The sequence below is a fragment of the Eptesicus fuscus genome, chromosome 20, assembly GCF_027574615.1.
Source record: "Eptesicus fuscus isolate TK198812 chromosome 20, DD_ASM_mEF_20220401, whole genome shotgun sequence".
Lineage (NCBI taxonomy): Eukaryota > Metazoa > Chordata > Mammalia > Chiroptera > Vespertilionidae > Eptesicus > Eptesicus fuscus.
This window is the reverse complement of record NC_072492.1, coordinates 4,401,901-4,414,153: the sequence shown is the minus strand read 5'-3', so window position 1 is coordinate 4,414,153 and position 12,253 is coordinate 4,401,901. Positions and strand designations below refer to the sequence as shown.

The 12,253-nt window shown below is 48.9% G+C and overlaps 1 protein-coding gene across 1 annotated transcript in view; it reads right to left on the bottom strand.

Moving 5' to 3' along the window:
- Positions 1–1,086: 1,086 nt before the first annotated feature.
- The window catches only part of TEKT3 (tektin 3), a 38,659-nt gene continuing 27,492 nt past the window's right edge, over positions 1,087–12,253 (bottom strand). Inside the window, exons 7-8 of the mRNA XM_008157447.2 lie at positions 10,763–10,917; positions 1,087–1,404 (exon numbers count right to left, since the gene is read on the bottom strand). Of these exons, the coding sequence (XP_008155669.1) occupies positions 1,188–1,404; positions 10,763–10,917 (372 nt within the window). The 3' untranslated portion in view covers positions 1,087–1,187. The remainder of the gene's footprint in view (positions 1,405–10,762; positions 10,918–12,253) is intronic.

Genomic DNA, 12,253 nt, shown 5'->3' with positions numbered 1-12,253 from the left:
ATTTGCTTACTGTATTTTCTGAACTTTCCACTGAAATAAGCAATATTTAGTGTTTTTAGAGATAAAAAAAAGGTTTTGAAAAATCAGGTTGTATATTAAGAGCTAATGCAATGGAAACACATAATACTTGAATAGGGAAAGGGAGATTACAAATCAGCAGTGTGATCCCAAATATGTTATTAATTATATATTTAGGTGTAAGTATTATAATAATACATATTTATAAACAAATATAAACATTACAATGATCTATTTTTGCAAATAACTATTATATACATACACAGTCATAGAAAAATGATTGAAAGCATACACAATAGAATGTTGGACACATCAGTGATTATTTGGGGTATTGTGATAGCAAGTGCTTTTCGGGAGTTTTGTGTGCATGTATTAAACACCCTGAGAGAGAGAGACTGTAGATCTTCCTGGAATTCAAGCCCACCCAGGGTTAAGGCCTCAGGGTCAGGCTGGTCCCTCAGCACTCCCTCCACCTGGAAAGTTCCCAGGTCCTGTGATTTGTTTCAATATGCTTGCATTTCTGCTTTGTTTCCGCTGCCACCTGTCCAGATGGAACTTCCATTGCTCAGTCATGGCTTCCATAAGCCCTCTCCCTGCTCGCAGATGTCCAGCATCAGTTCCCCCCACGCCTCCACCAGGGGCTGAAGGCCCCCACTGTCCCAGGCATCATGCCTGTTGCATTCCTTCCTATACACCCGGCCTTATGAACCGAACAGCTCTACTACGATCGCTCCAAATGCACTCTATGGTTTTCCACCTCTGATTTTGCTCAAACTGCCCCAACTACCACACATCAGAGGCCTTGCCTTCTCTTCATGTTGCCTTTGCGGCATTACTCAGAACCCACCATTTATGATTCCTGCTCCTCCCTCCCAGAGAAAATCAATTTTTCCCTTCCAACCCACTCATGTTATACAACGAATAAAAAGAGCAATACAAATAAGTTTTTACCTTCTCTATTAGATGGATTGTATTTCCCTCTACCCTTCCTTAGCCCAGAAGCCCAGTAAGTAGGAAATTAAGGTTTGGATGCAAACCAAAGGCTTTTCCAAGACAGGAGACTGTACATTCCATCAATGCAATCCTTTAATAAGTGAATGGATCAGCTCAGGCTCCACAGCTCTGCTGCTACTTTCCCAGGAGTAAAGAAGCGGCTCCCGGCGGCATCCCTAGCAGAAGCCCACCAGCCGGAGGGTGTTGGGGAAGCTCTTGCGCATCCCCATGCACTTCTCCTGGTCGATGTACAGAGAATTGGCTTTGACAGCCAGGTCGTGCTCTAGGGTGGCTTTGGTGTGGACCAGAGACTGCAGGGTGTCCTCGGCCTCCCTCAGGCGCTTCTGCAGGGTCTGGATGGTGTCATCCACCTCATACACCTCGTTGACAAGGCTGTGGGAGAGAAGAAGCACCCGATTAGATTAGCAGGGGTCACATTCCCAACAGTGATTATTAGCTGGATTAAGGACGTGCATGGTCAGTGAATTCCTATTGGAGGTGTGGCTGCTGCTGGGCTCAGATGGAGTCCCCAGAGGCACTTGGGACACACGGGCATCACAACTACTTCATATTGCAAGACTGCAAATAGGAAGCAAGACTGGTGTGGGGCCAGGGCCACACCCATTCACTACACCCAGAACCCCAAAGGCAAACTAAGCGTATGTTGGGGACAACAGCAAATTTTACACACACACACACACACACACACACACACACACACACACACAGAGACTAAACTTTTAAACACCCCAAGATAATGCTTCAAAGTTCCAGAGTAAATATACTTGTGAATGTCGAAAACTTAATAGAACATGAAAATAATGTATAAAATTAGCTACATAAACTGTGAAACAAACTGCAGTTCCAATTAGGTTGCAATGATAGAAAAGACATGACACATTTCTCATTAAAACAAAAAGGAAACTTTGTTTTTTTACTTCACGGAAAAATCTAGCATTTACTCAAGTGCTATGAATTGATATTGTTTTAATTTTTATTTCTTTATTTGTGAACCTTTCCTAAATGTCTGTTGGTCATTTTGCATTTTTTCTGTGAATTCTCTGTCTTGTGCTCCTTTTTCCACTGAGATATTTCTATTTATCTTATTCATTTGCAAAGAGCTTTTTCAGTATCAAACACATTGATTTTTTTGTCTGCTATGCTTATGGCAAATGTTTCCCCAATTTGTTTTTTGCCTTTTAATTTTGTGATGTTTTTGTTCTATGTAAGAGCTCAGGTTTTTTTTTTTTATTGTTGTTTTTTTTAATATATTTTTATTGATTTCAGAGAGAAAGGGAGAGAGATAGATAGAAACATCAATGATGAGAGAGAACCATTGATTGGCTTCCTCCTGCACCCCCACACTGGGGATCGAGCCCACAACCTGGGCATGTGCCCTGACTGGGAATTGAACTGTGACCTCCTGGATCATAGGTCAATGCTCAGCCACTGAGTTATGCTGGCCAGGCAAGAGCTCAGTTTTTACTAAGCCAGATCTCTTTTTTCCTTTCTGATTTCTTCCACTGTGTTTACATTTAGAAAGTATTTCTCTTCCTGAAGAGCAATTAAGAGCTCCTCTACCCACTGATTTGGCCAATAATATCCAAGGGAGATAACCATGTAATCACTCAAGAGAAAAATAGGAAACAGATTATAAAAAGATAATCCTATGTAATAAAAGGCTAATATGCAAATTGACTGAACATCGAATGACCGGTCGCTATTATGTGCACTGACCACCAGGGGGCACACGCTCAACACAGGAGCTGCCCCCTGGTGGTCAGTGTGCTCCCACAGTGGGTGCGCCACTCAGCCAGAAGCCAGGCTCATGGCTGGTGAGTGCAGCGGCTGTGGCGGGAACCTCTCCCATCTCCACGATAGTGCTAAGGAGCAGCGAGCAGGCAGATGGTAAGGAGCAAGGGGTCCTGGACTGCAAGACGGTGTAGGCTGGGCTGAGGGACTGCCCCCCCTCCAGTACATGAAGAGCGGTCGGACATCCCTCTCACAATCCAGGACTGCTGGCTCCCAACTGCTCGCCTGCCTCTGCCTGATTGCCCCTAACTGCTAATGCCTGCCAGCCAGATTACCCCCTAACCACTCCCCTGTCAGCCTGATCAACGCCTAACTGTTCCCCTGCCAGTCCGATTGCCCCAAACTGCCCTCCCCTGCTGGCCTGGTAATCCCTAACTGCCCTCCCCTGCAGACCTGGGTTCCCCCCACCAAATGTCCTCCCCTGCCGGCCTGGTACTCCCCCAACAGCTCTCCCCTGCAGGCCTGGTCCCCCACAACTGTCCTCCCCTGAAGGCCTGGTCCCCCCCCAACTGTCCTCCCCTGAAGGCCTGGTCCCCCCCCAACTGTCCTCCTCTGCTGGCCCAGTCACCCCTAATAGCCCTCCCTGCTGGCCTGATCACCTCCAACTGCCCTCCCCTGCAGGCCTGGTCCCCCCCAACTGCCCTCCCCTGCAGGCCTGGCCCACCCCAACTGCCCTCCCTTGCAGTCCTGGTGCCCCCCAACTGTCCTCCCCTGCTGACCTGGTCTCCCCCAACTGCCCTCCTCTGCTGGCCCAGTCACCCATAACTGCCCTCCCTGCTGGCCTGATCACCCACAACTGCCCTCCCCTGCAGGCCTCGTCTCCCCCAACTGCCCTCCCCTACAAGCCTTGTCTCCCCCAACTGCCCTCCTCTGCCGGCCTGGTCACCCCCAACTGCCCTCCTCTGCTGACCTGGTCACCCCTAACTGCCCACAACTGCCCTCCCCTGCAGGCCATCTTGTGGCGGCCATCTTGTGTCCACATGGAGGCAGCCATCTTTGACCACATGGTGGTGGCCATCTTGTGTCTTGGAGTGATGGTAAATTTGCATATTACTCTTTTATTAGATAGGATAGTACATATTAAATGCTACTATGTAGTAAATACATATTCTATCCTAAGTACTTTACATGATCAGACCATTTAATCCTGATAACAACATTCTGAAGTAGATACTATAGTTATTACCATTTTACAGATGAGGAAACTGAGGTACCAGGACCTTAGGTTTTTCATAAAATTCCCACCCACTGCTATTAATTACCACGCTGCTTCCCTGCTTGACTTTGTTCAGTTGAAAACACAACTTCAAATTCACCAAATTTTAATCAGTTATTCAAAGTTAACGTTTTCTTCATTTTGGGGTTCATTTATCAGTGGACTGGAGGTATATGAGATTAATTAAAATATAGTAATATAAAGAGGGCAGTGACAATGAACAAAAGGGATGTGGACATCCCTACAGACAGAAAAAGCTTTTGTGATCATAGAAAAAATATTCAGACCATATTATAATCATTATACCAAGGCAATTTAATATCTTCCCAGAAATTTGCAACTGGAAAATCAATGTGAAAGGTCATTGGGCCTAGCTTCCTTATGTTAGAGACGAGGAAATTAGGCCCAGAGGACTGGTGAACTGCCTTCCAGGGGCCCTCGGCCACGTGTGTTTATAGCTGCACACAACAGGAAGCTAAGAGGAAGTGGAGAGCCTCGGTGGCCATATGAAGAACTAGGTCTCTGAGCTCCCTATGAGAAAAGGACAGAAGCAGAGACCAGGATATTGGCCTCAATGCACTGGACCCCTTTCGGTGAGACCACCTCATTTCTATCTGTAATCCCCAAAGTGTAGGGTTGCCTCATAATAAACAGGATGCCCAGTTAAATCTGAATTTCAGATGCATGTGTAATTTTTAATTATAAGTATTTCCTAATTGTGATAAAATACACATAACAAAAATTTTACCATCTTGAGTATTTTTAACTATGCAACCATCACCACTATCTACTCACAGATCCCTCTCCATCTTGCAAAATGGAAACTCTGTCTCCATTCAACACGAACTCCCCATTCTCCTCCCCCGACCCCTGGCAGCCACCTTCCTGCCCTCTGTCTCTATGAATCTGACCATTGTAGGGACCTCATGCGTGTGGAGCCACAGTGTTTGTCTTCTGTGACTGGCTTATTTCACTTGGCGTAGTGTCCTCGGGGTCAGTCCATGTGGCAGCAGGTGTCTGAATTCCCTTCCTTTTTAAGGCTAACGAATACTTAGTGTAAGTATTTTTACTTAGCATAAGTATTTTTAGGTTGTTGCATGCAATATTTGGGGTATATATATACTGAAAAATTAATCATTATTTATCTGAAATTCAAATTTAACTGGCTGTCCTGTTTTAATTTGCAAAATCTGGCAACCTGTCACAGGGCCAGTATAGTGCCAGGCCCCATGCGGGCTCTCACAGCCTGTTATGATTATTAAAATGGCACCAAAGCAACTATTTTTTACTCAAAATCCATCATGCACTCCTTTCCTACAGGGAGAAGTGTAATCTTATTTAAGGAGTTGCACAAATCACAGTTGTTGTTGAGGTTGGGGGTGAGAGGGTGGAGAGGCCAGGAGAGGGAGCCTCATTTTGTATTCTATATAGATCTGTACTATTTGAATTTATTTTAAAATCAGAATAACCACACACACACAAAAAAAAACAACTTTTGGAGAAAAAAAAGTCAGCAAGGTGAAAAGTGTGACATAAAAGTATAACGAACTAATTTCTTCACAGTGTTATCTTGTATTGAGTAGTAGAGTATGACAAAATGAGAGGAAAAACATTAATGTCTAATAATAACATATGCTATAGCCAGATGACAAAATAGTATGCAAGCAATGCTTATCACAAGAACTACCACCACCTTGTGCTTGCCGTGGGGAAGGAAGCCCACAGCACGATGCTGGCTGGGTCAGGATGTGAAATCTTACATGCAGAAAGATCCCAGTTTTGTTCTTGTGTTTGGTGGTAAATATGACAAATAGCTAACATTGCTTATTCCTCGATGGCATGAAGAATTAAGGATGGTTTTTATTTCTTATTTCATTTTCTGGTATTTCTATCATGAGCTAATACTATTCTTAAAAGCAGAAAGAAAACAATAAATCTTTTTCAAAAAGGAAACACAATTTTGAGGGACTTGACCTCTCTTTGACCTTCAGAGAGGTTTCTGACGTGACTCAGCTGACCTATACAACTGGGAGCACCACCTCTCACTTGGACAGCACAACCATCCACCATGACCTTTTCACAAACTCCTGGAGGGTCCCACCACGCCCTTGTGCTGGGCTCACCCTTCCTGTTGGCCATGCTAGGATGTGGCTGACCCAGGTCTATGCAGGGCATGGAGCAGGTGGGCTCCCAGCACCCGGGCCACCTGTGCGTCCCATCCCAGGCAATGGCAATGTCATCCTGAGAATGTTGAAACCAAAACCCTCTGATGATCGTGACCGGCCCTCTTCCTGATAGCCCATCCCTCAGTCATAGTCCTATTATTCTGTCTCACATGTACTACAGAGTCCTCCCCTGTGCTCTGTTGGCATGCCCTGGGACGTGCTTGCTGTCCCTGACCTCAGCGCCTTCACCCTTCCCATCCCCTCAGCCCAGCACTTTAACCACCAACCACCTGCTCCCATCTGCTAATGCATGCCGTCCTCAAAGCCCAGAGGAACAGACTTCTTCCTCACATCCACAGTGTGAGTGTCCCAGGAGCACCAGCGCCCTGAGCCGATCTTGCTTGAGGCTGAATCCAGCAGCCCCTCCAGCAGTTGACAGGCATGCAAAACATGCTTGTTGGATGAGGACCAACTTCAATGTCCCAAGTTAGGAAGGTCACCATGGGAGGTGGGGCATTACCCAGAGGTCCAAGTCCACAGGGTCTTTTAAGAACAAGAACCAGACCCCAAGTGATGGATACTGTGCTGGAGGGAGCCTAGAGGAAGCCTGGAGGGGCCTGGGGGGGTGGCTAAAGGGGGCCTGGAGGGAGCCTGGAGGGGCCTGGAGGGGCCTGGAGGGGCCTGGAGGGGCCTGGAGGGGGCCTGGAGGGGCCTGGAGGTGCAGCTTCCCATCCATCTGCAGGCAGCCTGAGAAGAGGAAGGACACTGCAAAGCCCCCCGCCCCCACCCCCCGCCTCGCCCCAGGCTCATAGAAGCAGCAATAAGCCATGAGAAATATCCACGCCACGCATCTTCTTTCACCTTAGACCCTGAGCCTGTTTTCTTACTCTCAATGGGGAGGGATGGAATGGAAACTTCAGGGCTAAGTTTCTTCCAGTCTGGGATTGCTAAACACAGAGCCAGAGAACAGATATAAAGCATGTTTAGTTGTTGTTTAGATCATGTTGGATTGAAACTAAGTCTTTGGTGAGGACCCCGGGGTATAAAATAGCACCAGGAGAGAAGCAGGCCTCCCTGAAGGCTGCTGCACATGCGGCGATGGGCTCCATGCCCGGGGCTGGGTATGGTCACACTGGGCCTGCTTCTCGTCTCCACCGCCCCTGCGCCCTGCCCTGCCTCTGCCTTCAAAAGGAACCGTGAACCCCAAGGAACAGGAAGATATATGAATATTTACTCCTCGCAGCCAAACAATAGTCTAGTGGAAGATCTATCTGAGGGAACTTTTGAAAATATACACATTAAAATACCAGGGGTTTTTTTTGTGTGTTTGTTTTTAAGGAATTTAAGACACATAGAAAGTAGCAGTTAACACCCTGTGTCCCATTGCTGTGTGAGCCCAGATGGCAGGAGGCCCCTCCCTCCACCTGCACCATCAGGAACACATCCCCTCCCTCACCCACACTTCACTCTGGCTCCTGGTTGTGGATCACAGGGAGCTGTCCTGCAGAAACCTCTCATTTTGGGGGAATTACAGAATTGAAAAACATTTGCATTCAAACACAAATAAAGTGACCATAGTTAAAAAAATGCATCAAGATTATTTAAGTGAAGCAGAGCCTGGTCTGGCCTGCCGCCAACGATGCCAAGAATGTTTACAATTACTTTTGAAAGAACCCATTTAGAACATTTTAAATGAAAATAAAAGTCTTGAAATGAAAACAGCCATTTTTCTCAGTCCTCACTCCTTTGAGTTTGTGGGCTTATTTTTCCTTCTTCTGGCGGGCCAAAGGGCTGCCTTCAGAATGATCAGTGGAAGAGGAAAAGTACTCCCCTCCCCCAATAATAATCCTAAATTCCGCTGTTGTTACTCCGGGACCATATTTTTGGCAATGCTATTTTAACAAGAAATCTTTATGGAAACAAAAGCAGGTTTTGTCCCGAAGCCAGTGAAGGAGCAAGGGAAGTAGACACACTACAAAGTCGACAGGAAGTCAGGGAAAGCAGCTCTGTGTGGCTGTGAGGGAGGAAAAGAGGGAACGCCATTCAGCGCTGTGAATGCCCCGTTGTTTGTCGGGCCAGCCCACCACTCCAAACCCTTCCGAGAGCGCCCGGCTGGTGCTCACAGTCTGAATCCTACCGCCACATGTGAGGACGCGGGAAAGTTTCTCAGAGCATGAAACTTCCCCTCGGCTTCTCTTCATCAGAGCTGCATGCAGCCACAATCTGTGCCCCAGCCCTCACTGGCCAGATGAGTGTGCTCTCCCAGAGCGCAGACACTGCACACTGGCCATCGGGCCCACCTGGCTTCTGGAGGGAGCGCAGCCTGCCCTAAATAATGGGCTCTGGACCAGAGGGGTTCCAGGGAACTCCCTTTGAGAAACATGTAGCTGGCTGAACTCTGTGGCTATGGCCTCAGACAACAGCTCCCCTGGGAGAAAGGCAGTAATCTGTCTGCATGCCTTCTAACGCATGCTTCTGAGCATCCCACACAGACCCCCAGGCTGTGTGTGCTGCAGGGACAACCTCTCCTTGGCTCTGGGTCCCATCCTCCTCTCATCCTCGGGAGAGAGATGAGGATGCAGGACCTGCGTTGCCGACTCACCCACATGGGCATTACATTCAGAGGAGATCAGCTACGTGACAGGGGACGGTGAAAACTCCGCAGTGCGGAAGCTGGGGGAGCAAAAGCAAGCAGCTTGTTTGGATTCACACTGCGGCTCTCCTTGTACCACCAGGTGCCACATGGACCAAGTCACTCAACCCCCTTCTGCTGCACTTTCCTGATTTGTAACCTGAAGATAATGAATGACGGAGGTGAAGTGCTCAGGACAGGGGCCAGCGCAGAATGAGATCACTGGTGGTGCAGCTGCTATTACTGCCTCCATCACCATCTGTATTGTTACTTTCATCATCGTCAGCCCCACGATCACTTTTTCCTTTCCCTCCAGAAAACCCACTGTCTCTTTGGTGAAGCTTAGGGTCGTTTTGCCCCTTTGATAAAGCCTGTGTGATGACATGGGGATTCTGTCCTGGGCCAGGGACAACAACTGCTGGCACCTCTCCCCAGAAACAGGTCTGGATTTCAGGGCTCCCCCTCTGCCCCTGCAGTGGCTCTGCCTCTGCAAAGAAGCACTTATGACCTAAGAACAGCAACAATGAAATCCAGACAGAAAAGGCAGAAGCAGGCATTTGGAAATTAGAAATAAAGCCAGAATTAGGGGGGGAGAGGGCCTGGCCAATTACTCTAAAAGGAGTCTTCAAAGTTAAAATGGTAATAAAATACATGCAGTGTTTAGTAGATAAACGGTGGTGTCAGATTCCTTTTGCCGTGTGTGTGTGTGTGTGTGTGTGTGTGTGTGTATGTGTGTGTGTGTGTGGTGGGGAGACATATTGATGAAGACCAGCTGGTCTCAATTTTTACTGAAAACAGAACAAGCTGAAATGACCCTAAAAACCCTTTAGGGCAGGCGTCCTCAAACTACGGCCCGCGGGCCACATGCGGGTGTTTTTGCCGTTTTGTTTTTTTACTTCAAAATAAGATATGTGCAGTGTGCATAGGAATTTGTTCATAGTTTTTTTTTTTTTTAAACTATAGTCCCGCCCTCCAACGGTCTGAGGGACAGTGAACTGGCCCCTGTTTAAAAAGTTTGAGGACCCCTGCTTTAGGGGTTTCAGGGTGTCATGAGGATGCTCTTAATGACAAGAGCAGATGTATTAACCACCAGAAGAGGCCAAAGAGAGCAAAGGGGCAGAGCAGAGAGAAGGGGTCAGTGGAATTGTGATGCAGGTCCCTTTTCTGACAAGTCTCAGGCACTTAGAATAAATACACAGCAAACCAGCGCACTCTGCCATGCATAGCGAGGTGTTGTGGACACGCCAGACAACTCCAGAAGCTGAGGAGCCCCAAATCCACCTTGGCCTCTGAATGAGGCCAACTGTTTATCACTTTAAACACACACACACACACACACACACACACACACACACACATATTTTATTGATTTTTTACAGAGAGGAAGAGAGAGGGATAGAGAGTTAGAAACATCGATGAGAGAGAAACATCAGCTGCTTCCTGCGCACCTCCTACCGGGAATGTGCCTGCAACCAAGGTACGTGCCCTTGACCGGAATTGAACCTGGGACCTTTCAGTTCGCAGGCTGATGCTCTGTCCACTGAGCCAAACCGGTTAGGGCTGTTTATCACTTTTTGTGTGTGTAATGTTGATGTCTTTTCCTTGTTTAAGAAAACTATGGTAAAATACATACAGAATGTACCATCTCCATTACTTCTAAGTGTACAGTTCAGTGGCATTAAGTGCATTCACATGCTATGCATCTTAACAACTTCTATCAAACTCCGTGAACGAACGCCGTGGGCATGGGACGCCAGCTCCCATTATCAACACTTACAGGGCCCGGCAAGGAGCATCACTGTGCTTTCTCGTGAGGTGCGCGGTGTGTCGCAGACAGCGCATTCCTGAAGAACACGGAGCCCGGCAGGCTGGTGCACTGTCCCAAAGGGCCCGCTTTCCCTGCAGGGGTGCCCCCTCCCCGCTCACCGCAGCTGGGCCCTGTCTCTGCAGAGCTCGATGTTCGGTCTCCTCGTCCGCTCGTCCAGCCTGGTCTGGGCCACCTTCAGGAAGGCAGACTTGTCCTTGATGGCCTTCCGGATGGATTCTATGGTCATTTCCGTCTGGAAAATCTCCTGCAGTGTCTGCAGAGAGAGGAGCGAATGCCCGATGCCGAGCTGTGCGAGCCACCCACCCCGCTCTTCCTCCTGCCTGTCCATGGAGGGTGGCCCACCTGCCTCCTGGGATGAGGAGGTGGGTTCCCTGAGCACACCCGCCCCCTCCAGTCCCAGCCCCAGTCCCAGCCTGAGCCCCAGCCCCAGGGAGCCTGGGCTGGGGCAGCTCTCTCTCTTCCTGCACCCGTCTTCCTGACTCCCGATTTGGGGGACATCTGGTAATTTACATCAGATGGGCAAGTGCTATAAATCAGAGCTCCTTTTCCCCAGATCACCAGTTTCTAAAATGTTTTTGCCAGATCACCAGTTGTAACTGAGGAAAGTGAGGCCGTGAGGTTTGAGTGGCCCTAACTTCCTCCTCACCTCACTTGGTCCTCGCCCCTTCTCTTCTGCTCTCCCTGCTCACTAACCTCACAGGGATGTCTTCCTGCTGGTGGGGATTTGTCTTGAAGTAAATCGAGGTCTAGCTTCAGGGAATCTCAGTTGCAAGGGGGGGTCACTGGCAGTTTTGTAGTCCTGACTTTATATCCTTTATTCTTAAAGAGGCCCCCCTCCCCCACACCGCGTAAACCTGGCCCTCTCCCTGGGTCTCCTCTGTGGAGTGAGCCCCTCCCCACCCCCCCCACCCCCCCCCCACCCCCCGCCCCTAAGCTCTGAAAACCCTCCCTTCGCCTCCAGCGCAGACCTCTGCACTCCCACTTCTCCACAGCCCCTTCCCACCACTCTCCCACTTCCCCTACCCGTTCCTTCGGCCTGAGGCACACTCAAGTATCACCCAATTCCTTTAACTCTGTCTGTCTACCACCACACTCACCCAGTCCCAGGGGGTGCTCCCAGCGGCGCCGTCTCCCCAGGCTCACTGCCACGTGCTCACGCCCTGCCTGCACTTCCCGCTCACCCTACTCAGTGGCCATGGAACTGTCTCTGGCCGAGCTGCCCTCATGAGACTGTGCCCTCAAAGCCAGCGATGGGCCTTTCTGATGGCCCCCTCCCCTTGAATCCCTCACCCGGCACAGTTTCTCTGGCCAACTGCTGTCCTAATTTCTTGCCGTTCTAACTCTCCCTGCTCACTTTCAGTGCAAGGTACTGTCCTCAGACCATTCTCTCCTACACCCTTTCTCCTATCCCCTGCCGAGCTCTCACGTGATCGCACAGATTCAGGGCTTGTGTACCCCAGGAACTCTTAAATCTGTCCCCTAATCTTTGACCCCCCGTGCGCCAGCAACCTCTGCCCTGTTCCTGCACCAAGGCCCTGCTCCGGAGCTCCTGCCTCTCACACAACTGCTGCTTCTGCTAAACACATTGT